General features: G+C 55.4%; 5 protein-coding genes across 5 annotated transcripts; 3 read left to right on the forward strand and 2 right to left on the reverse strand.

The window, feature by feature from the left end:
• Positions 1-892: 892 nt before the first annotated feature.
• B0H18DRAFT_1119391 (uncharacterized protein) lies at positions 893-3,425 on the forward strand (the record flags this gene model as incomplete). Its single annotated transcript, XM_048033936.1, has 3 exons — positions 893-1,045; positions 1,102-1,521; positions 2,967-3,425. The coding sequence occupies 3 exons, from the start codon at positions 893-895 to the stop codon at positions 3,423-3,425; spliced, it is 1,032 nt and encodes a 343-aa protein (XP_047893169.1).
• A 3,255-nt stretch (positions 3,426-6,680) lies between these two features.
• On the reverse strand, positions 6,681-9,212 carry B0H18DRAFT_955066 (uncharacterized protein; the record flags this gene model as incomplete). Its single annotated transcript, XM_048042328.1, has 7 exons — positions 6,681-7,235; positions 7,301-7,525; positions 7,603-7,722; positions 7,915-7,947; positions 8,264-8,698; positions 8,767-8,997; positions 9,051-9,212. The coding sequence occupies 7 exons, from the start codon at positions 9,210-9,212 to the stop codon at positions 6,681-6,683; spliced, it is 1,761 nt and encodes a 586-aa protein (XP_047893170.1).
• Positions 9,213-17,576: 8,364 nt separating this feature from the next.
• B0H18DRAFT_1170201 (uncharacterized protein) lies at positions 17,577-18,140 on the forward strand (the record flags this gene model as incomplete). Its single annotated transcript, XM_048035881.1, has 1 exon — positions 17,577-18,140. The coding sequence occupies one exon, from the start codon at positions 17,577-17,579 to the stop codon at positions 18,138-18,140; it is 564 nt and encodes a 187-aa protein (XP_047893171.1).
• A 348-nt stretch (positions 18,141-18,488) lies between these two features.
• Positions 18,489-25,502, forward strand: B0H18DRAFT_1008946 (uncharacterized protein). Its single transcript, XM_048028828.1, has 27 exons — positions 18,489-20,033; positions 20,084-20,199; positions 20,253-20,483; positions 20,541-21,128; positions 21,183-21,311; positions 21,364-21,445; positions 21,501-21,597; positions 21,648-21,686; positions 21,739-21,832; positions 21,885-21,952; positions 22,002-22,075; positions 22,122-22,185; positions 22,209-22,217; positions 22,268-22,348; positions 22,451-22,647; positions 22,697-22,751; positions 22,801-22,960; positions 23,009-23,095; positions 23,144-23,218; positions 23,277-23,294; positions 23,345-23,466; positions 23,522-23,796; positions 23,845-24,462; positions 24,497-24,600; positions 24,649-24,967; positions 25,023-25,089; positions 25,145-25,502. Exons 1-27 carry the CDS (start codon positions 18,677-18,679, stop codon positions 25,170-25,172), a joined length of 5,154 nt encoding a protein of 1,717 aa, XP_047893172.1. The 5' UTR covers positions 18,489-18,676; the 3' UTR covers positions 25,173-25,502.
• A 1,709-nt stretch (positions 25,503-27,211) lies between these two features.
• On the reverse strand, positions 27,212-27,779 carry B0H18DRAFT_376471 (uncharacterized protein). The gene has a single exon (XM_048037812.1). The coding sequence runs from the start codon at positions 27,734-27,736 to the stop codon at positions 27,434-27,436; it is 303 nt and encodes a 100-aa protein (XP_047893173.1). The 5' UTR covers positions 27,737-27,779; the 3' UTR covers positions 27,212-27,433.
• Between the last annotated feature and the right edge of the window lie 30 nt (positions 27,780-27,809).

Below are 27,809 nucleotides of genomic sequence, written 5' to 3' on the forward strand. Positions count from 1 at the left end.
CTTCCAGTGACAAATTTCACTGTCCTGCTGTCGAGCCTCAGTCTCCCGTTGACGAACGTTGCCTTCCCACTGCCGAGCCCTCCTCTCCTGTCGATGAACATCGCGTTCCCGCCCACTGGTTTGAGTCGCGCTCTGAACACATCATCAACATCAACCGCTGACGCGACCGAAAAGAACACAAAAGCCACACAAAAACCCAACCGTGAGGTCGAGCAGTGGTATGCGAGGCCTCTGCGTCTATGAGATGTACGGGGGACTGTACAGTGGTCTAGGTAAGAAGGGGGAGGACGGACAAGACTCCGAACGACGTGGGAGAGCTTCGAAGATGTCGAAGACTGTTCGAAGATGAGGGCTAAGCCTCGAAGGTAGGAGGGGGAGTTTCGACAGACGTGTCGAACGAACGGCGACAAGGAAGGCGAGCGACGGCAGGAGAAGAAGTGTAGAGCCTCTCGGGGCAACTACGAGCTGGCGAACGTACTGGCGAACTGACTGACTGGCTTCGATCGTACTGACTGACTGGCGAACTTGCTGACTTCGAACGTACTGGCTGACTGACGAACCTCGCCGGTGCGAGGTGAGATTGAGAGGGTAAGGGGGTCTCTCCGATTCGAAGGGAACAAGTCCCAGAGTATATACAGGAAAATACGGTCCGAAGACCAAGAGAGCCAAGAGAAATAAGAAATGATGAATGAAAGTGATAAGGAAAGCAGCCAATCGGAGAATGTCACAACGCTCAACCCGGACCTACTAACACATGAGAGAATCCAACTCGGCCTTCCGCAGGTTCCGCATAACGGGCGACCGTCCCCGAACGGCGAAGGTCATAACCGGAGCCGGTGACAGTCCTCGAAGATATGAGACAGCTGCAGGAGTTCGCCTGACCTACACGAACATGCCGCACCTCGACCCAACTTCCGAGGCGTACGCTGCCCGCTACTACCGCCTCCTAGAGGTCCTCAAGACCGAGGGACTTGTCGAGCCGCGATACGATGCCAACAGTCCCGGAGAGTGGCTGGCTTGGGCCCACGGAGTCCGTTGGATGATTGTACGTGCCTCCGAACTTAGACTATCGTTCGAACCATCGAACCGACCTTCGAACAGCGATTCTTGTTCGAGTCCCGCAGCCGGGCCATCCTGCTAGCGAACGATACGCTTCCTGCTCCTAGGTCGTTCCCCGAGATCGACGAGTTGATGCGTTACCTCGACGAGGTCTTTCACCGCGATGGCAACCAGGGGGACATCCTAGGTTCGCCCTACCCTACGATCGCGTGGTCCGAGACCTTGGTGCTGCTCGAACAAGTCAACCAGGCCGAACGTCGTCCTCTCGCGAACCCGCAGTATCAGCGCGAGACGTTGATCCTGTCCGACTTCCGCCAGCTGCCCGACAACCTCGAGTCCATGGGTCGAGCGATTCACAACATCGCAGTCGACCAGCGCCGCACGCACAGCACCCTCGTCGGGTTGCTCGAAAGCCTGCTCGAGCGCGTCAACACTGACCGTAGCTTCGACGCCGGTCCGTCTGTTCGTAGGGGTAGGGGTGGTGGTCATGGGTGTGGAGGTCGAGGCCATAGATACGAGAGTTGCCGAGGCCGTCACTAGTTAGTTTGACCTAGCCGTGTACTTGCCCGTAGTCCTACCAATGTAGCGACACTTCTAAACCGCTTGCCTTTGCCACTAAGGGTTCCGAACATTGACGCTTGAGCTTCGAACATCGGGCGATTCCCTCGAACGGACGGACAGTGCGTCGACCGTTCTGACTTAGTGTACTGTCGTACCGACCGTAAATCGCGTTTTTGGTGGGTAGATGAGCTAAGGGCTCATCACCGCGTAGGCGGCTTCGCCTTCCGGCTCGCGCTGGCCTGGTGCACGTCGGCGCGTGGGCGGGTCAGCGAACAAACACGTAGACAGGTCAGTGAATGAGTGTAAGGGAGGTGGCGCGAGCGAACGGGAAGAAGGGGAGATGGGGAGGCGAGCGGGCGGGAAGGCCGGCGGCGGGAGGACGAGCAGGCCGGCGGGTGGGCGAACAAGAGAGCGAGGCAGATGTGTCCGCAAGGCGCATGTGCTCGCTAGGCGGGCGAACAGGTGGGCGAGTGAGGGAGCGAGGTGGAAGTATAGTCGAGTGAGGTGGGTGGGCAAGCCAGGCAGGTCGGCGAGCAAGGTGGGCGGGCGAGCGGACTGGCAGACAGGCTCGGGAGAAGGCGAGCGCGCGAGAAGACGGGCGGGCGAGAAGATGGGCGGGCGAGAAGATGGGCGGGCTGGTGAGATGGGCTGACGAGCGTAAATGGGCAAGCATCGCACTCACCTGTACTATCCTTTCCGTGCCCCGCCTCGTCAGCTCTGTGTTACCCTCCCTTCTCCGTCGATGGTTGCGCGTGCTTTGAAGTTGACGCCAAGTTGACGCTACCGCGCAGTGGTGAGGAGGAGGAGGCGTCGACGCTGGTGAGAAGTGCTAAGCGCCTCAGACACGACACGTCACACGCGCGCCCGCCGGACTTCCTCTCGACACTCAAGTCTCATAGTCCGCCTTCAGCCCCTCCTCCCTCTCTGCTTGGCCCTCGCTTGCCCACCGCCGACCCAGTACAGACCGGTGGACCCATCCGCAAGAGACGGCACGTGCCGGACCACTGCAAGGCTCAAGGTCGTGCTGTACGCAACTGCAACGAGCCCCAGCGACGCACCAAGAGTGTCGTAGGAGGCTCGCGAAGGGCTAACATGCAGGGAGGAACACGGGTTGCGGCCAACAGGGCCAGCGAGTCAAGTGAGTACGCCGCTTTTTAGTCCGGTATGATACCGTTCAACGAGCAGGACCGCAATGCGCAACAGCCTGCCAGGCACTCAGCGCGGCATGCAAGGGCCCGCCGCGCATCAGCCCGGCATGCCCCAGTCCGACGCGCATAGGCTTTTGAGGACGGGCACCCCACGGCGTCCCTTTACTGGGTTGTCTGCTAACTCACTTGCTCGCTCAGTCACCCGCTTTCGCCCTCGCTCTCTCCCTAGCTCGCCTACCCGCTCGCCTGCCGTCTTGCTCACCCGTTATTCCACTCGCCTGCTGTTTCACGCGCCCGCCGCTCCACTCGCCTGTTGTTCAATTCGCCTGTCGCTTCCCTCGCCCGCCGTCCTGCTCACCCACCGTCTCGCTCTCCCTGTCGTCCCTCACACTTGTGTCCCTCTCGCCGCCCTACTTACCCGCTGTGTCGCTCACCCACCGTCCCGCATGCCCGCACAAGTCCGTGCATGACCCCCCAGACCCGCTGACCCGCGTAGCACCCGTACTCGCCGTGGCGGGTTTGTACCGGTGCTGGTATGGGTCCGAGTCCGAGCCGTGCTCGGCGCTAGCTGCCATGCACAAGCTCGAGAAGGATCTATCCTTTGAGTACGAACATGGCGAGGAGCATGGCCCGCCCACTATACTTACACCCGCCTGACGAGTCCGAGCCGAGCGAGTGCCAGCCCGCCCAGTGCCGCTCCGTGCAAGTCCGCCGAGCAATGACCCGCCTGGCACATGCGAGCCCGACAAATGGTTGACATGCACGTTCCTCATCCTGCGGACGCTGCGCCACATACCGCGGACGGACCCACCAGCATCGAACTTCGAAGAATTGGAATACAGATCACGAACCAATGCGCACTGGTAAGACGCGGGCCAGTTCGCCGTACATAACGTGCCCAAGCCCGGTACGACACAGCTCAACGAGCAGTATTGTGACAAGCAATACTTGACCAGGCACCCGGCGCGGCACGCAAGGGCCTGCCGAGCCCCAGCTCGCCGTGTATAGGCCCGTGAAGGATGAGCGTGCTGCATCCCAGCCCGAGAAGGAGCTCGGCCGCCGAGTATGGACACAACGAGTGGGGGAGCGAGTCCGCCACGTACATTCACTGGGCAGATGGTAGCTCGTACAAGTGTACGATACATTATGATTAGCAATCACTAATTTGTACAGTAGTAGCAATCAATAAAATATGATTGAATCGATTTCTATGTCCTGGCTGATCAGGCTGACGAGCTGGGTAGTCTGACAGGGTGTCTGAACACTCTGAAAATCCTGTCTGACGAGTTAGCATCGAAAAAAATCGAGGTCATGAGGGCTGAAAATCTGAAGCAATCTGGGGCAATCTGAAGGCTTCTGAAGGCTTCTGAAGCCCCTGACATGGCCCTCAGACAGATTGCATGATTTCCTGATGAGCATGTTGCCAGCGGTCCGGCCGGAGTGCATGCCGGCCGGCTCTGCCTCGTCTCCAACGTTGCGGCCGGCCTTGCCATCCCTGAATACTGTCCCCAACGATCCACCCGGCCTGTTTTCATGGTACGTTGCAACGCTCCGGCCGGAGTGCATGCCAGCCCCGCCCCCCCTCCTCAATGTTGCGGCCGGCCTGTTTTCACTGGACGTTGCAACGCTCCGGCCGGACTACACCCCGGCCGCCCCCCCACTTCTCAACGATCCGCCCGGCCTCTTTCACCCAACGTTGCAATGCTCCGGCCGGAGGGTATGCCGGCCGGTCATCCCTCGTTCCCAACGTTGCGGCCGGAGCAGGCAGAATTCAAAGTGGCCAGGCAGTCCACGCTGCAAACAGTCCGGCCGGTCAACAGATATAGCATTGCAAACGAGCCGGCCGGCCTCAGGCCCTACCACTACAAATGGTCCGGCCGGACTTTTTGCCGGCCGAAAACACAATGTCTCGGGCCGAGGGTACAGCCAAAACTCGGCCAAAGCAGCCAGACATTTTGCCGGCCGAGCTTTTGCTTCACCCGACCGGGCAAGCATTGTCTCGGGCCGAAAAGTTGACCATTTTCTCGGGCCGAAGATTTGAGTACTGCCTCGGGCCGAAGAGTTGGGCATTTTCTCGGGCCGAAGATTTGGCCGAAGCTCGGCGAAAACAGCCGGGCTGTCGGATTGCCATATACGGAAATTTGGTATTGACTGGTAGTACTTCATTGATAGACTATAGTATCAATTCCCTAGTGACCAAAGATGTCTAGTTAGGCCAGGATGTGCAAAACAAGATTTACTCACAGGCTTCTTTGCACAGCAAGTTAATCAATTTCTGAAGCCAGTTTTCTTTTCCCACACTGTTTGACTATCTAGGATGTGTTGTTTCAATGCATAGAGTATATCCCCAACAGGAATAGTCTTATTCTTTGAAGCTGAATACAGGACAACAGATAAGGGGCATACAGGTATGGTACCGTGCTGAACAATGTTGACTCCTGCAGCCAATGTACATTCAAAACAATGTTTCACCATCTAGAATAGTTCATTTCCTCACAAGGACTCAGTTCTCCAAAGGAATAGTCTTATTCACACAAGCTGAATGTGGTACAGAGTTAAGGGGATCATGCACTCCGGCCGGACCATCTCCTATGAGGATGAGGATTGGCCGGCCGGACTGTTACCAATGTAAATGTTTCTGTGGCAAGTGCAATGTGCATGCTGGTACAACATTTCAGTGTGACACCCAGACAGACAATAATCCAAAGTATGTCTCTCACAATATAATGCATATTCACCTTATCTTCATCCCCGAGTTCAGCTTCAAAGAATAAGACTATTCCTTTGGGAGACTTGCTTGTTGCATTGAAATGTGCTACTCTAGATTGTGGAACATTGTGGGGAAAGCATATTGGCTTCAGGAAGTGAACACAGTATGACATGTATACCCATACACCCTTGCCTTAACTCTGTACTACATTCAGCTTATGTGAATAAGACTGTTCCTTTGGAGGATTCACTCCCTATGGGTAAATGAACCATCAGAGGTTGTGAAACAGTGTTTTGAATGTAGATTGTCTGCAGGAGTCAACATTGTTCAGCACGGTACCATACCTGTATGCCCCTTATCTGTTGTCCTGTATTCAGCTTCAAAGAATAAGACTATTCCTGTTGGGGATATACTCTATGCATTGAAACAACACATCCTAGATAGTCAAACAGTGTGGGAAAAGAAAACTGGCTTCAGAAATTGATTAACTTGCTGTGCAAAGAAGCCTGTGAGTAAATCTTGTTTTGCACATCCTGGCCTAACTAGACATCTTTGGTCACTAGGGAATTGATACTATAGTCTATCAATGAAGTACTACCAGTCAATACCAAATTTCCTTATATGGCAATCCGACAGCCCGGCTGTTTTCACCGAGCTTTGGCCAAATCTTCAGCCCGAGAAAATGCCCAACTCTTCGGCCCGAGGCAGTACTCAAATCTTCGGCCCGAGACCAAAGACAATGCTTTGCCCATTGGTGAAGCAAACCCTTGGCAGGTGAAACATCAGGAAAAACACTTTCGGCGCCAAATGGTTTGGGATTTTTCCCAATTAGCATGAACTGCGATATGAGCGACAAAGAGCGGTTTATGGCTCACAAAACGCGGTTGAGCAGCTCTGCACGCGCTATATCCATGTTAATACGTCCATTCAGCAGTCCTTGACACCACTAAAACTACATATCTGCTTCAGTAGCTACTATAAGCACATAATAATTGATTGTACGTCTCAACCGTTCACTACACTTCACAAGCACACTCGTCTCAAGCTATGGGATTTCCACCACATTTTCAAGCACTGTGAAGAATGTACATCATTTGCGCCTCATTATACTGTACATTGTACATGACTTTTGCGACCCAGAACACTACATGTCTGTACGATACAACCAGTCACGACGTTACACAAGCATCTGCCGCCCCTTCTCACTCCTCCAAACTGTCGCCGTTCTTCCCCTCTGACTCGCCGCCGCCTTCCCCCGTCTCCGAGCCAGCAGCGGTAGCGTCCTCGTCCCAGACGCTGGGACACGTCGCGACTTGTTCTTTGTCGATGGTCCACTGCGCGTCGGAGTAGGTCCGCGGGTACTTGAGGTCCGTAGGGCGCAGGAACTCAAGATGCGGCGAGAAGTTCGCCAGCATCAAGCAGAGAGGCGGTAGAGGGAGGAGCCCGAGGGAATAGTCTTCGGCCTCCTTCCGCGTAACTAGCACGTCCGTGCGCTTGAAGACGGGGAGCTGGCGGAGGGGGAGAGGGATTCTGATGCGGCCGGCTTTCCAGGTGGTTGCCAGGGCCTGAACCCACGACCTGCTGTTGAGGTCGTAGTACTCGAATTTGGCCGGCGGGTCGTCCTTACGGCGTTGGCGTTCCCTGTCCCACGGAAGCTCAGGGAACACCTGGGCGGTGATGGGCTGACAGAACTTCAGCGTCAGCACGTTCCCAGTCACCTCAGAAATGAGGGGCAGGGACATGGGCAAGCATTCGTCCTATAGTGCGTCCCATAGCGCTACCAGTTAGATAAGCGTAGAGAATGCAGGAACATCGAACGTACCTCAGTGAACACCAGCACCTCCACCACCCTCAATTCCTTCTCCTTCCCCTCATCGTCGGCCTTCAACAACTCCGGTATCATCAGCGGGTGGTAGAAGTCCTTGATGGCCCCCGGGAAGAGCCAGCCCTCCAGCGTCGGAGGGTCCTCGAGCTCTGTCAACACGTCCAGCAGGGCCTCCCGCTGTTGCATCGCCGGCTGAAGCCAGTACGACACCAGCGTTGGGCACTGTGACGACGGGAATATTGGACACTTGAAAGGAATATTAGTGTAACCTGAATACAGAAGACGAGGATTATACGCACATAGTCAAAAAGAATGCCGAAGTGTTCGCCCTCCAGGCAGAGAACGGTGATGTGCTTGATCGTCTTGCGGTGGGGGCAGACGGGGCTGCGTGAGATAATGCTCGAGTTGGAAAGGACTATCTTCGAGGCAAAGAAGAAGACGCGTTTGTCGTAGGAAGCCATGTCGAGTAGCGAGGTGAGAACGGAGTTGAGAAAGAAGTCGCGTTTGAGTAGTCAAAGATAGTGTTTAGAGGTTGAAGAGCGTGGAATGACGGCCACAGAGCGTTCGAAATTAAAGTCCCACGAATAGGCGCTCAGCCACAGGCGCCGCACCGAGCACGCTGTACAGCGCGAAGTCGCAGGTAGCTACACAAAATGATGAGTAGAGTGAATAGAAATGGATACATACTTTGGTAGTCACTCAGATATCACTGTCTGAAGGTTTCCCAAGTCACGGTAAGCTGAATAGATATTTGACGCAGAGTAGTACACGTTGTTCCAGGCTCAGTCTACATTGTACAAGGTAAATTCGTTACTATACTCTACACGCACACGGTCCCACCGCTCAAGCAGCCGCAGCCGCGTCCTCATCCTCCCGCTCTGGGTCAACCTCCCACATCTCATTCCCTTCCTCGCCGAACCCAGGGCAGGTCGCGACGATCCCATCATCGTCAGAACCGACCGTCCACTTCGCCTTGACGTACGATGGAAGGTTTTTGAGGCCGCGCGGCCACAAAAACTCGATGTGGGGAATAAAATTGACCTTCATCGAGCAAACGGCCGTGATACGCTTACGCCCGAGCGAAAATCCCTCAGGGTATGGCGTGGTCACGAGCGACGCCGGTTTGAAGATCGGGATGTGGCGAAGAGGAAGGGGGAGGTAAACGGAGTTGTCAATCCACCTCTCGGGTGGCTCGGGGGAGGATGGCAGGCGTTCCCAGGTCCTGTACTTGAGGTTGTACATGTCGAAGGCCTCGGGCCGGTACCGCAGCGTAGGGTCCCTCCACCAGCAAAGCCCGGTGAAGATCTGGGTGGTGATGGGCTGGCGGAAGAAGAGCCGCAGCCTATCCTTCACGACCTCGACGACCAGAGGTATGGACATAGGAGATTCATTCTCCTACAGGCAGGGAACGTGATGGCGGTTAGCTACGCAGACAGAAGAAGGGTGGAAGATCTGAGATGCACCTTGACGTATACCAGAGCAAGGATAACCCTTAGCTCTCCATCCCCGTTGAGGCTTGCCGGCAACGCCCCCGGCCTGAACGCCGATTTGATGGCTCCAGGAAAGAGCCATCCCTCGAGCTTGGGAGGGTTCTGGAGACCCTCCAGCGCGTCCCTCAATGCCAACCGTGCGGCCAACTTGGGCTGCACGTAAGAAGCCTTCATGGGGCAGTCTGACGGGAGACACAGTGGACACTATGGGACGTGAGTCAACGGCCATCATATAACATGTCCCTGTTAGTACTCACATAGTCGAAAAGGCGCCCCAGGTGCTCCTTCTCCATGCAGAGCACGGTGACATGTGATATCACCTTGTTCTCCGGGCATTGTCGAGCATAGGCGATGTCTTCGAACGGCCGGATGTACTGCCAGACGAGTTTGTAGAGCTCGTGGTCGATCACGTAGGACATGATGGAGAGTGTGAGATGAGCGAATAGAGTGAATGAAGAGCGAGTGGGAGTTCTTGAAGAGCGACAAGAGTGTGGAATGACAGCCGCAGCAAGTTGAAAAGCTCCCATGTACAGGCGCCCGACTGCAGCCACACTGAGCGCGCGGTATTGAAGAAACTAACGGCAGAGAATTGTGGACGCAGTAGATACATTTCAATCATCAGTAAAGTAATACAATTATACATGTTCTTGCCAGATGTAACGACCCAGTTCACACCCGCAGATACGCTGTATCCAATCTCTATTCAAGAGAAGTCTACAGACTATGTGTATCGTTAGGCAGTGATTAAAGGGTAGTTGGAGACTACAGGAAGTGCGCTGGCGCGCCATACGAGGGGAGTACAAACAGAAGCAAACAGCATATAGATAAGATATCCCATATCGGGTAGGTGGTGATGACATCCAAATAGGCCCGTTACACTCTCCCCCACTGGACTCGTCTCACGAGTCCCAGCAAAAGACAATGAAGATAACATACTATGCTTGTCTTCTTGTAGCAGAGTACTCACATCAGGTCCAGGTAGGATAGACTGTGGGCCAGGTCTCGGAACACAGTAATCCATGTGGCATCCACAGGGTCTCTGTGAATTAACCACATCCCAAACGGACCTGAAGTAGAGCAGTCCATGTAGTGAACATCCCAAATGGATGTACACAGCATGATCTCATCGGGGTTGAGTATGTTCAACCATCGATGGTAGAACATACTGCAACAGGTATGAGAAGACATACAAGGAGAGAAAACATACTATATCGTGCCAGCATACTACTTGCCTGCACCTGAACATCCAACAAGTTCAGGAATGCAGGTAGTCTCGAAGAAAGAAGAACATGGCACGACCACGAGAGGGGTCTACATCCACAACATCCTCTCGCACACACAAGGTTGAACCCTCGTGTACACGATGGGTGGTGGGAAATGGTCTCGCCATGTACATTGAGGACAGAACTCAACGTACTCGACGAGCACATGGTGTAGACACCTCGATCAACGTGCTTCCGTGCGCATTGATCACGGTCGTCGCGAGAGATGAAGCCGCGGGTATGACATGTGTCGCATGTGCTTCGGTACATGGGCTCGACGTATACACTGAGCGAGATGCTCGATGTACGCGACGAGCGAGCCATGGTGGGCGAAATGGACACGTCAGTCGTGCCCGATCGCGCGCCGACTGTGTCGCAGCGGATCGCAGGACATGGTCACTGTGATGACATGCCCGTTGACCATGCGAACCCGCACCTCTACCGTGTCGCTGACCATAGTAGTTGCAACAGACATGTTGGACGCGCTCTCGGGTACGTCCGACATGTTGTTGTTGCTGCGGTCGGCGATGACGACGAGCATTGAGCTCGTCGTACTGCATAGCGGCGACGAGGGAGGTAGCGGCGGCGGCAAGAGGACAGGCGGCGGCGGTACGGTCCCTTCCCCCTCCTCCGTCTTGATTTTAACACCAGCATGAATTATAGTGACCGACGAGGTCACCATAGCTCCATGTAATGGTGTAGGTGGTAGTAGTCCGGGTACTTCGCAGAGTACACCGGGGGAGGTACACTTCTTCGTAGCATTGCGCACGTCGAGCCAGCTACTGCTCGACGTACCCAATGTTCGGAGTACGTTTGATGGTTGGAATGCGCCCGCGGTACTCGAATGTACGTTGCGCACGCGCACGGTCACATCCCTGTGCGTACGGCGGTCGGCATTGATTGCGGGATGAGTATCGCCGCGATGTTGAGGTGGACGCGATGTGTCCAACCTGAAGGTTGTCGACGTAGGCTTGGTTATCGAGTACGACGAGGTCAATACATCCAGCAGTTTGGGTGTACTGTGCCTCGTCGGCTGCTCGACGACTCGCCCAGTCGACGTGGAGGTTGACGGAGTGCGCACGCACGAGATCGTATCTTCGTACGTGCGGCGCGTACCCGACACATACCGACTCGACGTAGGTGCATTGAGGTCAAGCTTGCGTTTGAGCAGCTCTTCGCCATCGAGGCGGCTTGTACTGGACGCCGAGACCTTGGTGGTCCGTGCGTCAGGCGACAGTTCTGATTGCAGAACTATAGACGGGGCTTCGTGCTTGCACCGATCTTCATCATCAGCACGGCCTGCGATGGACGCTGAGTCCTTGCTGGTCCGTGCGCCAGGTGGAATGTCCAGCTGCAGGACCGTCGACAGGCCTTCCGAGCATGGCGAAGCCAGTACATCTAGAGATCTGGATGTACTGCACTTCACGTCTTCCTGCTCGTCCTGGTTGACGGTGCCGAGCGTGCACGTTGTCGATGTTGAAGCGGCAATTGAGGTCGACGAGCCTGTCGACGAGCTTATGAGCACGTCGATAGTGGCGTCGCCGATGCCGGTCGTCTCGTCGGTGGAGATGGACTTGAACACACGCGAGGTCGATTCCTCGTACGTGCGGCCGGTATCCGATGTGTAGCAACTCGACGCAGACACGTCGAGGTCGGCCTTGCGTAAGCTTGGGTCTTTTTCATTGACACGGCCTGCAAGGGACGTAAAGTCCTTGCGGGTCCGTGTGCCAGATGTTGTCGAAGCGGATGCGGACAGCGATGTTGATGAACTGGTCGACGTGCTTCTGAGCGCGTCGACCACGTCATCGTTGCGTGTGTTGACCTCGCCGTGTACAGTGAGCAAGGGGCTCGCCGTACTCGACGATGGTGTCTTGACAGCGTAGGAGGACGCGCCGGACATGTGCGATCGCATGCCGATGGCGTCGCTTGACGGGGCGTTGACCGAGAGGAGCTTGTGCCTTGACGAGCTAGGCGTGGCCAACGTGCTTCTGAATACGTCGGCGACGGCCTGGTCGCAAGGTTCGAACTCGTCGTGTACGCAGAACGACGAGCTCAACGTAGGCGACGGTCGTGTCTTCATGATTGAATGGGATGCGCCGGTCGTGCTTGATTGCACACCGATCGCATCGCGGGGCGCGGTCTCCGATATGTAGGTTGACGTACTGTGCACGCACAAGGTCGAGTACACAGCAGACGTGCTCGGTACGCTCTTGCATGCGTCCGACAGGTAGCTGTTGTCGCGCGTAGGACCCACGATAAGCGGCGAGCTCATCGTGTAATACCCAAGCTGCAGCGTTGGAGACGAGGTCGATGTGCTGGGCTTGCACGTCGTCGGCACAGCAGCAGTCTCCGACGTAGGCGGACCCATCGACATGCTTCTGAGCGCGTCGATGGGGTACCGCCAATGTCGGAGGTCTTGACGGCGGAAGCAGACGCCTGAGAGTGTACACCACACGCATTGCTGTGGCCATTGGTCTCACCGAGTGCGTTGAGCGACGAGCTCTGCGTGTTCGATGGACCTGTCTTGACAGCCTGCGTGGGCGAATCTGCCTTTTGCATTGTCGAAGTAGTAGCAGAGATCGATGCGGATGAGTCGATCGACGTGCTCAAGGGTACGTCGATGGCGACATCATCGCGAACGTTGGCCTCGCCGTGTACGGTGAGCGAGGTGCTCGCCGTACGAGACGAGTATGTCTTGCTTGAGAATATGTACCGCGCACGTCCGAGGTCGACTCCTCGTGCGTGCGGCAGGTATCCGACTGATGAGAAGCTGGTACTTCCTCCTCCGACTTGGGTGCAGACCGTTTTGGGTCTTGCTCGTCGATCGAGGAATCCTGCGCCTGCGAGGTCGGCTCCTGGTGTGCGTGGACTGGGGCTTGATCGCGTAATGCGGGCGGCCTGTACCGCTCGTACGAGCTCGAACGATACGGCTCGTTTTGCGCACGAGTCACGGTACTGGAGGATGGGGCTGCCGACGAAGTCAGTACATCCTTCGAGTTGGATGTACTGTCCTTCGCTGAGCACTCGTCCATCGTAGTCGGATCCTTGATGCTGGACGACACGGCCAGCGTCGACTCGGGAGACTTACATTCCGTTGACATTGAGGCAGTCAACATGCTTCTGAACGCGTCGACTGCAGCCTTGTCACCGGTGTTGATCTCGCCGGATACGTTGAGCAACGAGCTCTCCGTATGCGGTGATGTCTTGAAGACAGGTGTGGGCGAGTCTGCCTCTCGCGATGTCGAACCAGTGGCAGACGTCAATGCGGATGAGCCGATCGACGTGCTCAAAGGTACGTCGATGGCGGCATCATCGCAAGCGTTGGGCTCGCTATGTACGGTGAGTGAGAGACTCGCCGTACTCGACGAGTATGCCTTGACCATGGTGTCGGACGCGTCGGTCGTGTTGGATCGTACGCCGATCGCGTCGCTGGACCAAGTCTTGGCGATGTTCTTGTACCTTGACGAAGGAGGCGTCGTCGACGTGCTTCTGAGTACGTCGACGATGACCTGGTCATGGTTGTGAGTCTCAGTCTTGGAGGCGGAGGTGGATGTGCCAAACGTGCTCGATCGCACGCTGGTCGCATCGCTGGACGCAGCGAGCCTCACAGATACACCAGGTACCGACGAACTGATCGACGTGCTTTTCTGTACGTCCATCGGAGTCCGTCGTGTAGTACCTGTATATCTCGTGTCTTGAGACTCGTAATGAGAACCGTGGGCGGTCCTTCCCCCTCCTCCGAAGTTGGAAAAAGAAAAGGAATAATACAGTGTACGTCGAGCGAGCTGTTGCTCGACGTACCCAGTACATGAGGTTTGAAATACGCGGCGAGCACGTTAGGGCGTGCGTTGCACGCGTTGCTAGGCTCATCGACAGTGAGCGCGTCAAGCCTCGAGCTCGGCGTGCTCTCTGTACGAAGAGCAAGTGTTGTAGTAAATGAAGAAGACGCGTCGATCGTGCTAGTCTGCACATCGAACACGTCGTGCGTCGTGACGCCGCTGAGCTCGTTAGCCAGCGCGTCGCACGCGTTACGACACTCGACGGCGACCAGTACATCGAACCTGGAGCTCGACATACTTGTCGCACGAAGAGTGGATGTTGCAATTGAAGGATGAGACGCGCCGGTCGTGCTTGGCGGCATGCCGGACACGTCGTGCATCGTGACGGCGCTGAGTTCGCTAGCCAGGCCGTTACGAGGGACTGCTACCCATGTAGGGTCACGAATGGATGGTGCCGCGAGCTCAAGGCTCGTGGTACTATCCACTGGCTTGGGCAGCAGACACATAGCCGTTGAAACGGGAGTCCGACTATCACAGACAGTGGGTGCATCGAGCCTCAAGCTCGTTGTACTCCCTGCGTAACGCGCGGATGTTGCTATGAAAGGATAAGAATTAGAAGTAAAAGACGCGTCGGTCATGCTCGATTGCATGCCGAACACGTCGTGCGTTGTGACGCCGCTGAGCTCGTTAGCCAGCGCGTCGAACGGATACGGTGGCTCCGTGAGGTCGCCAACACCGGGTGCAGCGAGCTCAATGCTCGTTGTACCATGCGTTGGTGTGGGCACCGGACGTGAAAACATCGAGATGGAATCTTGAGGAATCGCGGCGAACACGCTTGACGGTGCATCGCGCGCGTCCCAAGACTCGGCTGCGTGCACGTCGGGCGGAGGGCTCGACGTACGCATAGCGCGAAATGGTAGAGAAGAAGAAAAGGACGACCCGGTAGATCTAGCGTGTTCTCCGGGCGCGTCGCTACGCCAAGTAGGGGCGTGTTGGATGGCGATGAGCGCGGACGGAAGTGCGTCGCTCGCATCCAGAAAGAAAGCATCGGGGGATACATCGAGCGACAGGCTCGACGTATCCGCCGCGTGCGGTGGTAAGGAAACAGAAGGAGACGGCCTGGCAGAGCTCGACGATTCTCCAGACGCGCCGTTTCGCGAGGTATGAGCAGCAGGCACACTTGTAGTGCTACTGCACAGGCCCAGTACCCGGTCATCAACGTCGGAGGGACACGCAACGTACTCAATGTTCGTTGTGTTGTCTCCCAACGCGGGCACTGCGGCTGGTGACGTGCGTACCGGGTGCACCTTTGCAGGGTGTACCTCGGGGCCGTCGCTCGCGCATGAGAGGTCGGCGAGCGCGCCGGGTACGTTTGCGAGTACGCCGGGCGCAGCGTCGTCCTCGTCGACAACCTGTACATCGAGTAGTAGGCTCGATGTACACGCTGTGCAGCGGTTCGTAGAAGGACGGGTACGTCAGACGTGCAGCAATGTACGTCCGACGAGCTACCCTGCAGAATGTCGGGTACGACGCTGAAGTCGTCCCAGGAGACGGATGTTCCGTCTTCGTGGCCAGCAGAGCTCACGACAGACTTCCTGTTCGTCGTTACGCCTGCTGGCGCGGGCAGTGGCGATGGAACGGGCACGTCGGACGCGCAGCTCTGTGCGTCTGCCGTGGTACCGTCCAAGGCGGTGGGTACGACGTATGAGTCATCCCGGAAAGCGGAGGTGCCGTCTTGGTGACCAGCAGGACGCACGACGAGCTTCTCGTTCGTCGATACGCCTGCTGGCGCGGGCACTGGGAGCGGAGGCGGCGAGGCAGGGACGGCCAGCGAAGGCGTACCTGCGGTCTTCGAGCCTTCGTGCTCGTCTTGTCTACTCGCCCCGCACCCTTCCCCCTCCTCTCTCTTTCCCTCCTTCTTCTCCTCCTTCTTTGGCTTCCCTCGCGTCGCGTTTTCTGCGTGCTGCGCGACCTTGTTGCTCGGCGCTGGGCTTGCACGCACGTCGTGCGAGTCCTGGGCCGCGCGGCCTTGTTGCGTATTGCGTGGGTCGCGAAGATCGGGGTAGAGGTCGCCAGGGTGGAGAGATGAGGTGAGGGGATCGAATGTAGGTCTCGCGGTTGGAGTTGGAGGTCCGGGAGAGGAAGGTCGCGCCGGTCTTGTACCGCGCGCAGAGGGGTTGTCGGGCGCTCCTAACTGAACTGTCGGTAGTTCAGCTAGGGAGTCGCTGACTTCAATTCGCCTGCCCGTTGGGACAGTGCGAGCGCCTTGACAAGAGGTCGGGTGGCCGTGGTGGTTGCCCGAGTCGAGATCGGAGACGAGGTGCGAGGTGAGGAAGCGGTGGTGGCGGTCGAGAGCTGGGCGCTGGGCGCTAGCGCTGCGAGCGCTCACCGTCGACGCGGGCTCGTGATTCTCAACGCCTCTGGTGTCGAGCGCGTCGCCGGCCGCGTCGAGCGTGTCGCCGGCTGCGTCAAGCGCGTCGGTGACCGTGTCGAGCGCGTCGGTCGACGCCATTAATATATTTTTTCTGTCGCGGCTCATTTCTGAGCGCGCGACGCGTGTTCTTGCGAGTTCCGACTCGTTCTCGCTGGGCCGGGGGATAGGTAGTGTGCCTATCCCTTCCCGGGCGCGGATACGAGTCGGGTCGGTATTCCGCTCGCTGAGCTCGGGCGCGGGCTCGGCGACGGCGGCGCCGTCGAGCCCAGCGCGTGCACCACTCTTGACTGTGGTGCCGAGCCTTGTCGGTTGGGCTGGAGCAGGTGGAGACGGAGTCTCCTGGCGGCTCTGAGCAAGCTCGACTTCGGGCGTGAGCTGCTCAGAGCGCGGTGCACATTCGACCTCGTGGTCGGATGCTACCTGCTTCGTGAGTGCTCCGGCTGAGTTCTCTGGGTCGGAGGACTCAGTCCGGGCGGTCTTCGAGCGGGAAGACCTGCTACGGTTGCTGGCCTCGGTCAACGCATTGTCGACCGATTCCAGCAAGTCCGTTTGGAGTTGTTGAGACTCCTCGAGAGCGGAGTTGATCCGCTGTTGGCTTGCGGCTGCCTCTACGAGGGCAGCCTCCATTCGCTGTTGACTTGCGATGGATTCCGCGAGCACTTCGTTCAGCCGCTCTTGACTCGCGGCGAGCTTAGCTCGGACTTCCGCGCGCAACGCCTTCAGCCTGCTGCGGGTTCCACTTCGGGACCCGCGGCTGCTGCGCGTGGGCTCGGAAGTGTTGGTTGTCGACTCGGCCATATTCTTGAGATATTGCGAGGTCGACTAGAGTGTTTCAAAAAGCATAGATTTCGAGTTTGAGTTCGAAGTTTCGAGAGTTTGTTGCCAGTAGAGTTCCCCAGAGTAGAAGTCTGAGAAGTTCAGAGGAGCGTAAAAATATGTAACGACCCAGTTCACACCCGCAGATACGCTGTATCCAATCTCTATTCAAGAGAAGTCTACAGACTATGTGTATCGTTAGGCAGTGATTAAAGGGTAGTTCGAGACTACAGGAAGTGCGCTGGCGCGCCATACGAGGGGAGTACAAACATAAGCAAACAGCATATAGATAAGATATCCCATATCGGGTAGGTTGTGATGACATCCAAATAGGCCCGTTACAGCTAGGCATGAGAGCACGAAGAGCTGACTGTTGTGACACGACTCACCGTCTAACAGACGATTTATAGGGCGCACGGGAGCAACGCATCTTGGGAATGGCTTGCGATGATCTCACCGTGTATCGACATCCTTCGCCGCCTATCTACACAAATGAATGCGTCCCTCGGTGCAAAGCTAGGGTCAAAGCACACAAGTCCGAGCATCAAGAAGGATATCGACATACTCATGAATTCCTTGCGGCACCATCGTGTTTACGAGGTCATTCCCGGCCGCACAATTGACGATGATCGACCTGTCGTCCCCGACGCATTGACACTTGGGCTAGAGAATCTTGAAGGGCCACTCGAAGACTTCAATCAGACCTTTTCCAAGCTCCAAGCCCGCTGTCGGACCACGCCTCTTGTGGGCGGCAAGTATCCGGGTCAGACAGTCGCGTCGAGTCTGGCCTCGGAGACTGTTTCACGGACTGCTGGGCCGAGCGATGTAGGTCGAGCAGTGCCGAGCAGCTCGGAGCTTCGTGGTGGTGCGCTGGATGGCATGCAACGCGGCGACGAGAACAGAGATAGTGACATCGAAGAAGACGACGACGACGAGGATAGCGATGAAGAGGAAGAAGAAGACGCACAGCCCCAGGACATCATGTTCTCGCTTGACACCGCGGGCGATGTAGCACTCGATCCTGACCGTGTTGGCGACTTCGAGTTTGGTTCCTGATACTATTATGCAAAATAAAACCACTTTCCTCCGTACGGACAGCGACTTGGGCCGCTGGACGAGCTCTCGGTGCTCTGTGCTCAGTAGACGATGTGCGCGATTTCTCTAAGTCCCGTTTCCCACGGGGGTACTCAGGTAAAGCGCGCCCAATTGGACCAGCCGTTCTGGCGAACGTGAGGAGTGCCACGACTGAGTTTGAAATTTCTTACGCCAGAACGGCTGGGAACGAGCCTAGAGTGGAGCCGGTTTGAACGCCTATGGCTTACATAATGCACGCGCTCACGAGTGATCCTTTCGGGAGGTTATGACCTCAAGAGCTGCCAAATTTAATCCCCGCTGTGGCTGGGGCGTGTCGCGCTGAGGCGGGGTACGTGACGAACGCTAAGTACTTGAAGGACGTCCTCTGCCATATCTCCTCTGACTATCTTGTCTCTCGTTTGACTGTGCTGTATGTTATTTCTCTGATACTTGCTGCATAACGATTGTCCCCTGCATCTTGACGGCCATCTTCGTGTGTAGCAGCAGCTGTCGTCGCGATGGCTAGCATCGCACGACCTCCGCACACCCTCGTCGACATCGTTCATGATGCCCTGGAACACCGTCTACAGGACCACGAGGCAGACCAGGACCTTCCAGAGCATCCTCTAACACCGCCTCTTGGCAACACTGACCAAGCCGAGCGGCTTGTGAATCCTGAAGCGGTCCAAGGCAACGAGAATGAGCAACCGCCGCCACATGAGCACGGCGAAGCAGACCCGACTGCGGTTTCGCAGGTCCAGGAGGCCTCTCGTCGAACGGACTCACCAGAAGAAGACGACGAACCCCCATCTCCGTTGATCTCGCGTGAGCAGGCCAAGCATAGGCCGCGGCGGTCGTCACTTTCCGGTGTTCGTCTGCCACCTCCCAACACCCCTTCTGGACGCACAGGTCCCCCTCGGTCGATCTCGCGGAGCTACTCACTCTCACAGCCCGGTGGCTTTGATTCACGTATCCACCAAAAGCGTGCGTCGGAGCCCCACGGACCGCCTGGGGAGGACGAGGACGAAGGTCCTGACCGCACTTGTGACTTTCGTACCACCATTCCTTTCCGGGATGCCATGGAGTACCAGGATCCGCATCAGCGCGAGCGCGAACGCCAGAGGGCTGAGAAAATGGCCAGAAGACGCGATAGCGCCGCTGGCCATGATATTTGGAACGCGATGAAGAAGCGGCTGGACACGCCGCGAGAGGAACAATCCCATTTTCGTTGGCTGGTTGAAGGCGGCGAGGAAGACAAGGAACAGCGTTCTGAGGTCAAGGACAAGGGCAGGGCAGAGGAAGGCGTGGAACCGGAGGCGAACGAGAAACATGACAAGGTCGGGAGCCCTACCGTGGACCCCAGCACACCGCAAGCGTCCGGCAGTCCGTCTAGCTATCACGCTCGGCATTCACAGTCTATGCCGCACATCCAGCGCAGCCAGTCTGAACAACATCCGAACGTCGCTCCGAAGTGGAATCGGCTGCGCTCCCTCATCCCACAGATTGCATCCCAGAACAAGAGCCATCAGCCGGCTCAGGCATCCGCGGTAGTCCCGCAGTCGGTGAACATTACCGACGAGCTGATCGCAGGGGGCTTGTCCGCGCTCGTCCTAAGACTATGGTTTGAACGCGACGAGCGAGACCATAGGCGCGTGCCCATCCTCTTCCACCGCTTGCGCATTCGCGTCAGTGATAGCTTGCACCCGCTTCACGGCAACAAGGCCGTCTTTCGCATCGAGTGCGAGTACGCGAACGGTGCCGTGCGATGGGTGGTGTATCGACAGCTGCGCGAGTTCTTGTCGCTTCATGCTCATTACGCCGTCTCGAACGCGTATTTCCGCAACGTGGACACACTGCCAGACTTTCCCATGATGAGTATGTGCACCACAATCTTTCGTGTGGGTTGATGCTAACTGCAGGTGTAGGCCTACCCTACTTCAAGTTCTTGAAAGAGCGGGGGCGAGATGTCGGACGAGCTGACTTTGCACGCCTGCAACGTGAAGCGCTCGAGAACTATCTCATTGGCCTTATACGCGCAGTCGTCAGTTCGTTTGTATTGAAGAAACCTTCTAGCTGGACTGACGCCGCGTATAGATGTGGCACCCGTCTGCAAACCGTCTTGCAGGTTTCCTTGAAATTAGCTCCCTTATGGTGTCACTTGCGCAGTCGGGCGGCGCCCAGTACAAAGCAGGTATGCTACGAATCGAGGCCATAGGCAACAAGGGTAGTCTCGGGCGTCGAGCGACCTCCTGGCGTGAGCGGAAGACGCCGAAGTGGTGCTCAGTGCGGGACAGCTATCTAGTCGTGCATGAAGAGATCGGAGAGGTGCCGTGTTGTTTAAATTGGTGCACAGAACGCCGCTGATTTGTACGCGCCGCGTAGCTCACCGTTTGGGACGTCTTCTTGATCGACACCGAGTTCAAGATCGAGCGACCGACGCGATATTACCGACAGGGTCTGAACCTTCTCCAGCACTTCGAAGGCGATCATCCAGAAGAGGTGCAGCCAATAGGACACGAAGGCGCCATGGTCGAGCGCCCCGAGCCGCATCATCCACACACCTGGCACAAGATGGGCTCGATCAAAAGTCATATCGAGAAGGTCCTCCATATTCATCATCATAACCCTGAGAAGTCCCGGTCTGCGTCGAACGTCAACGAGAAACAGGCGAACGGGAACGGGGATGCCCATCATGGCGATGGCCATGCCGATACCGATCCAGGGCACCACAGACCGTCTGCGTCCACCGCTTGGAGATCGTCGACATCGTCCTCTTCGAGACCGGTAACACCCATGCTGGATCCGTCGACGAACACCAACCCATTGCTAGGACCAGAAGATCTCGATGAATACAAGCACGACGAGCAGGAGGTGAACAACAAGAAGCGGCTGAGGGCGAACGAGGTGTCGAAACATACCTTCTACGTCGAGAATTCTCAGATGCGACTCAAGCTCTATGCCAAGAACGAGGTACGTTATATAATGCGAGAGAATTGAAGACCTTGGATGACGACACATCCACAGCGTCAGATGCTTCAGTGGATCGCCGCCCTCGAGCGAGTTGCCAGGGATTGTCACTACACGGGCAAAAACAGATTCGATAGTTTTGCCCCCATTCGTCTCAATGTTGCAGCACAATGGCTGGTCGATGGCGTGAGTCCCCCGTACAATCAAATTATGTGACTGACTCATTGTGCCTCATCAGCGTGACTACTTTTGGAACCTTTCTCGTGCTATACTGCTGGCGACGGAGAGTATCTACATTCATGATTGGTGGCTATCTCCCGGTGAGTATACAAACAGCATTGCTCTACCGAATGTCAACCAACCTCATTATTCCAGAGCTTCAAATGCGTCGGCCCGGGATGCCTAAGTATCGCCTGGACAATCTCCTTGAACGTAAAGCGAAAGAAGGTGTCAAGATCTACATCATCCTCTAGTAGGTGCATCAACTCAGTTTCGAGGTGTAAATCTCATAATTGTCAACAGCCAAGAGGTGTCTAATAGGACTACACCGACCGACAGCAAGCAAGTGTATTGTGTTTCATACGAGCTAATACTTATTGATCATATGTTAAAGTTATACTAAGCAGAGGCTTACAGCGCTACACCCCAATATCATGGTCCAACGGTCGCCATCGCATTTTATGACGGGCACCTTCTATTGGGCGCATGTAAGTCTCCTGGATGGATTTCCGATCGGCGCCCTCATTGCATTCCTACCAGCACGAGAAGATGTGCGTGATAGATCAAGCCATAGCGTTTATGGGAGGCTTCGATCTGTGTTTCGGACGGTATGCACTTCGCGCCTGTGGTTATGCATTGCGCTCAACCTCTGGGCAGGTGGGACACGCCGCAACATGTTATCATCGACGATCCGGAGGGCACCCCAGACGCATCTGAACAGATCTGGCCTGGTATGACTCTATCGTGGATGCTGTATCGGGTGTTAATGTTCTACAGGAAAAGACTACAGTAATCCTCGCATCAGCGACTTTCATACCCTCAACAAGCCGGATGAGGATATGTATGATCGTGCTGTAATCCTAGGATGCCTTGGTAAGACAAGATATACACCATTCTGGCTAGCTGCTCACCATCACTTATAGGCACGACGTCGGACTGCAAATCGTAGGACAACCCGCTCGCGACCTGGCGCGTCATTTTGTGCAGAGGTTTGCCGTTGCAATGTTGCTCTTCCATACAGGAATGATTGCTCATGCGCGTGTCGTAGGTGGAACCTCCTCTTGAGAATCAAGGTTTGTTGCAGGACGTTGTGTGAGTTTGCGTAGTGGAGATCTGATTCTGCATCAGAATCATACACGTGTAATGCCAATGCTGTTACCGCCGCCCGAGTTCCGGCCTGGTGAGCTCACGCAAATGGGTCTTACTGGGACATGCGAACTGCAGATCTGCAGATCTGCAGGACTCTGGTCGATGGGTACGCCCGATCGAATTGAACATTCCATCCAGAATGCGTATCTGAAAGGTATGGAGTACCGTTTGAAGGAGGATGCCATTCCCTGACCTCCCGAAAGCAATTCAGATGTCGGAGCACTTCGTCTACATCGAAAACCAATTCTTCATCACATCGTGAGCGGCCAATCTTGTCAACGTATATGCAGGACTGACTTCCTGTTAGCACTGTCGTCAACGAGGTTCCTATCGAGAACCAGATTGGAGATGCTCTTGTTGCTCGTATCATTCGAGCACACGGAGAAGGAACTCCATGGAAGTGCTGTGTAATGATACCTTTGATCCCCGGGTTCACGTATCCCATCGATCACAGCGATGGTAGCTCGGTAAGATGGCAAATGGGAGTGCCTAGATCCAGACTGAGCATCGTCCAGATCCGCATCATTATGGAGTGCCAGAACCGGACTATCTGTCGTGGTCCTAATTCGATTTTTGGCCGCCTACGCAAGGAGGGCATTGATGTACGTCCTCCAACCTATTCTATGTGCATCCTCACTAAACTACCGTAGCCTGACGACTATATTTCGTTCTTCTCTCTGAGAAATTGGGGCAAACTGCGAGACGGAGCTTTGACTACAGAGGAGGTAAGGACATTCGTTTTGCTTCATGCCAAATCAAATCTTTGGCTTATACTCACAATAGGTCTACATTCACGGCAAGGTCAGTAAGGTACTTCGTTTCGCTGGTGTTGCTGACACAGCGGAGATCAGGTCTGCATCGTGGATGACCGACTCGCGATCATTGGAAGTGCGAACATCAACGAGCGTTCTCAACGTGGAGATCGTGACTCCGAGATAGCGGCTGTCATTCGTGATACCGACATGCTTGATTGGTCGGTTGCCCATTCTCTACGGGTCTGCCTACGACCGTTCATTTATCACATCCAGTACGATGGCGGGCAAGCCGTTCAAAGTTGGGCGGTTCGCTCACACCCTAAGGGTTCGGCTCATGCGTGAGCACATTGGGGTCGACGTGGATGCAATGCATGAAGACGACTTGATGGCTTCTGAACCTACAAAATCTCCTGATCAGCAGAGCGCATGGGACCCCGAAAACGAAGAGCAGCATGGTAAGGAGGCCGGCGTGACGCATGTTGGAAAGGGGCAGAGACGAACTGCAATGGGTGGCCTGTTCCGCGATACACGCGATGGTGTGGAACAAGGTAAGCGCGGACCCATCGCGTAAAATCCGACTCACATGACTATCGCAGCCATTCATGGAACTGGCGAGGCCGGTGACAAAGACATGGCCATGCTTTTGCGGAAGACCGGGATCAAGAGTAAGGGCCTCGACCTCACTGCAGACGAGCGGAGCCTGGCAGAGGAACGACAGATGTACAACCGTCAGGGTCAAAAGGAGCCTGGCTTTCCCAGTTCAGTCGTGCCGACTCTTGAGGAGAAGCTCGTTGCCGAGAACCGCCTACCAGGGCCACAAGCCATTGACCACCCGATTGGACCCGGATCAGAGAGCGGGGACGGGGACGGTGGCGCAGCGCAACCCGAGGAAGTACGGATGTCAGACGGCGAGCTCCTTGGTGCACCGGCCAATGCTGCGCCCAATCCCCAGATGGACAGGGAACCTCCTCATGCCAGAGATGCGAGTAACGACGCTACTGGAGAGGAGGAAGTAATACCTGGTGTCCGTTCTCTGCTCAGGAAGCAGGTGGCCGCGAAACTAGGGCAGAAACCTTGGACGCTTCCTACCCCGACTCCACGAGTAGACCCAGACGGATTTGAAGATCCGGTCTGCGATGAGTTTTGGAAGAACGTCTGGTTGTCATGTGCCGTACATAACGTAAGCATTGAGCTTGACCTTCACCGTAGCGATGGTACGACCGTAACGAACACTGATATGTTGTTTAGACCGAGATTACAGGAAAGTGTTCCATGCTGTCCCCGACGACCTCGTCACGACATGGAAGCAATATCGAGAATTCATTGTTCACCACGAGCGTCTCAATCAGCCTGTAGGTCGTAGTCACCAATAATTATCGCTGATTGACCAAATATGACAGGTGAGGGAGACCGGCTCGCGTGAACCGCTCGGTCGTGTGCCCTCGGAGTCCGGAGACCAAGACGTACCAGGCCACAATTCCGAGAACTCTGTCCACCCTGTAGGCCATGCACATACTGTCATTGGCCACCCCGACGCGTCATGCAAAGAGGAGGCCGACGGTGATGCCCAGCCATCGACTTCTAACACGCCGACTCCACCTGCCACTGTGCAAGAAGAGAAGTCCCGCGGACGCAAGGCCTCTCGTACTGCGGAGCCTTTCGATGAATCCGAGAGAGAAGAGATGGAGCAGCTCCTGCAGGAGCTACGTGGTCATCTGGGTAATGTGTTTCTTGGTGCGCCAGAAACTCGAAATTAACGTTGTTTTTCATCAAGTGATCTATCCAACACGTTTTCTGGAGGGAGAAGACGCGGCAAATAATTTCCTCTTCAACGCTGACAGGTATGTGTACTACAGACAATTGTCCGACGTCAATGGAATACTCATTCGAACGCAGGCTCATGCCTTTACCCATATATGACTGAATTGAGGACTCTATCAGGGACATTCGTATACTCGGACACTACGCACGTTCACTTCATGGCATCTACTGATCTTGGTGTACTGTTCTAGCACTGATTACCCATAGCATCCGACATCTAATTCCACAGGCTGATTTTTCCCCGTATTTGACCACGACGCATATCGGAATGTGTGGCCATATTAGATGCCGTCTAATTGACCGACATACCCGTTGTGTATGCTTCATTGACAATCCTGCTTCTGTTCATGCGCCGCTGATTCCTTTGGCACGTGCACTGCCTGCAACGGAACGCTTTGGTTTCGGCTTCAGAGCAGTGCATACGACTCCCGGCACAGATGAGTGTATGCATTGTGACCTATACCCGTTTTTCCATCGGCATTGATCATGCAAACTCAGTGTTGATCTGGCTCCTGGGTCCTCTCCGAGCGACCGGTCCGCGTAAGTCCGCCACCGGGTATTGCGGTCACTGGCCTTAGCGCTCGCACTTTGCATCCAACTAACATTATATCGATCGGTACAGCCATGGTAGCGCTGCCGTTCATGATCATTCATTCTAGATCCTGTCCGAAGGCGAGAACGAAGTCCCAGGCAGCTTCATAGACGATTTCCAAGATCTGTTGAGTGCACCAGTATGCATTGCGAATCTTCTCTCAATGCTCGTCCCTGAAGCGATCAGCAGAATTCAGGAATCAACTTTCATTACTTGCTGTGAGAGCACGCATGACCTTCTGAACACGCATAGAAGAGGGGTGAACAGATGGCTCATCGAAGTCACACCTTCATGCGACGTGGTTATTCTTGTCTATGTATCGTACAACGATGCGAATCTAACCCAAGGAAACTGTCTCACCAGCGATTTGCGCTGAACACCGACACCCAAATATGAAGCAACTGCAGTCACTGCCTCAGCTAGACGAGCCTCCAGACGGTGGTCTCCATGCCTGGATGACCGTTGTAGCGATTTGGCTCATCACTATTGGCTTCGGCATTTCTACTGTCGGGTGCGTGTCCCAAGATGCGTACACCTCAAATGTAAACTCGCAGTTTCTCGGTGGATGTGCAAGGGCTTTGGATTCTCGCTGGGGCCGTTCTCCAATGTCGTCATATCAAATTTTGGATTCGCGCGCCCATCCTCCTCGGCGTGCTGAAAACTGTACTTGTCTTCGAGCTTGCGTCCAAATGACATCATACTGGCAATTCTTCCTCTCCGAAGGCGTCCTGTTCGGGTAACCTCTTCGAAATTGTCTTATGTCAGATGTAACCTGATTCATCCTACCCGCAGGATCGGAATCTCTTTGGATTCTTGCCATCGCATTGCCACCCAGTGGTTCGACAAGAGACGTAGTCTCGCCCTCAGGCATTGCAAGTGTAAAATGAAGATGTCGTGATTCTTGCCGCATAGTGCTCGTGCAGTTTCATAGTCAGGAACCGACAGTAGCGGAGGTTGTTCCCTCTCCCCCGTATGTCAACTTGAAGTCCTCATTGAACGGACGTCTGTGCAGTGGGCCCTCCGCTTCCTGGGGTTTCTGAGCCTAGCCATCGGCCTTGTGTCGGTGGCGCTCGTCAAGCAATACCACGCCGCCGAGAAGCACAGAGTATGTACCGCGTTTGCGACCTATCCATTTGCCGCATCGAGGGAAACGGCTTCTATTTGGCCTTCTGCTTTCTGCAGTTCTTCAGTTCGTGATATCTCTGTTCTACAATCCCAGTGAGTAGTGTGTTACGAGGCTCGCTGATAGCTTGTCTCAGGCTATTGCCTTGCAATCGGATTGTCTGCCTCGCAGGGATCAGGTGTTCTGTCGGTGGCAACGTCAATGAACGCTGTGGGACAACATGGTGGGTTTCGGCTGACAAGGCTGGGCCAATCAATGTTCTGATTGTCATGCACTTCCTGACGGGACCTGTGTGCATTGTTGTATGGTCCTTCGCGAAGGGTATCGGAGTTATGATGGTCTTCGCATTCTTATGGGGTCTGTTCAGCGGACGTAAGTGTCTCACATGGATTTCATGATATTGGCGATACTAATGAAACCCCTGCCTGCAGCTTATTGGCCACTTGCGGTCCCGACGTGTGCGAAGATCGCTGGTTAGTACAGTCACGATTGGCACATGCTACACCATGCGACTAAACATCCTTCTACTGCATTGTAGCCCCGCCGTAGCCTATCAGTTCCTCATGATTGTTGTCCCACCCATCTCAGTTCCGATAGGATCCATAATTTCTCGTCAACCGCCTCGTTGTATACATAGGATTTCGGAGCACTAGCACACGAGGCATACAGAGACCTCATTCTGGTGCACGATTGCGCTGATTTTGGTATCCATACTACTCATCCCTGTGCGCTTGCGTTTCAGTAGACAGTCCTGGGGGAAGCGTGAGGATGTGACAAGGCTGCAAGTAATCCCTGTGCTACGTCTGCCCCACGATTTATTGATCCGTCTAGCTACGAAGCCATTCCATTCGTAATAATTGGGTTTTGATACAGTCTTCTCACTGCTCACCGCAGTCGCAAGCTTTGAGATGTACAGAACGAATGTGGCCGTAACATGGCGCTGGGCCGACATCTCATTACTGCCACCGGAAAACGCCGGAGCAAGTGCCGAAAGCATATGTGTACTGCTTAGTCAGCATACTTCG

The sequence above is a fragment of the Fomitopsis serialis genome, assembly GCF_022376445.1.
Source record: "Fomitopsis serialis strain Sig1Antser10 chromosome Unknown B0H18scaffold_35, whole genome shotgun sequence".
Lineage (NCBI taxonomy): Eukaryota > Fungi > Basidiomycota > Agaricomycetes > Polyporales > Fomitopsidaceae > Fomitopsis > Fomitopsis serialis.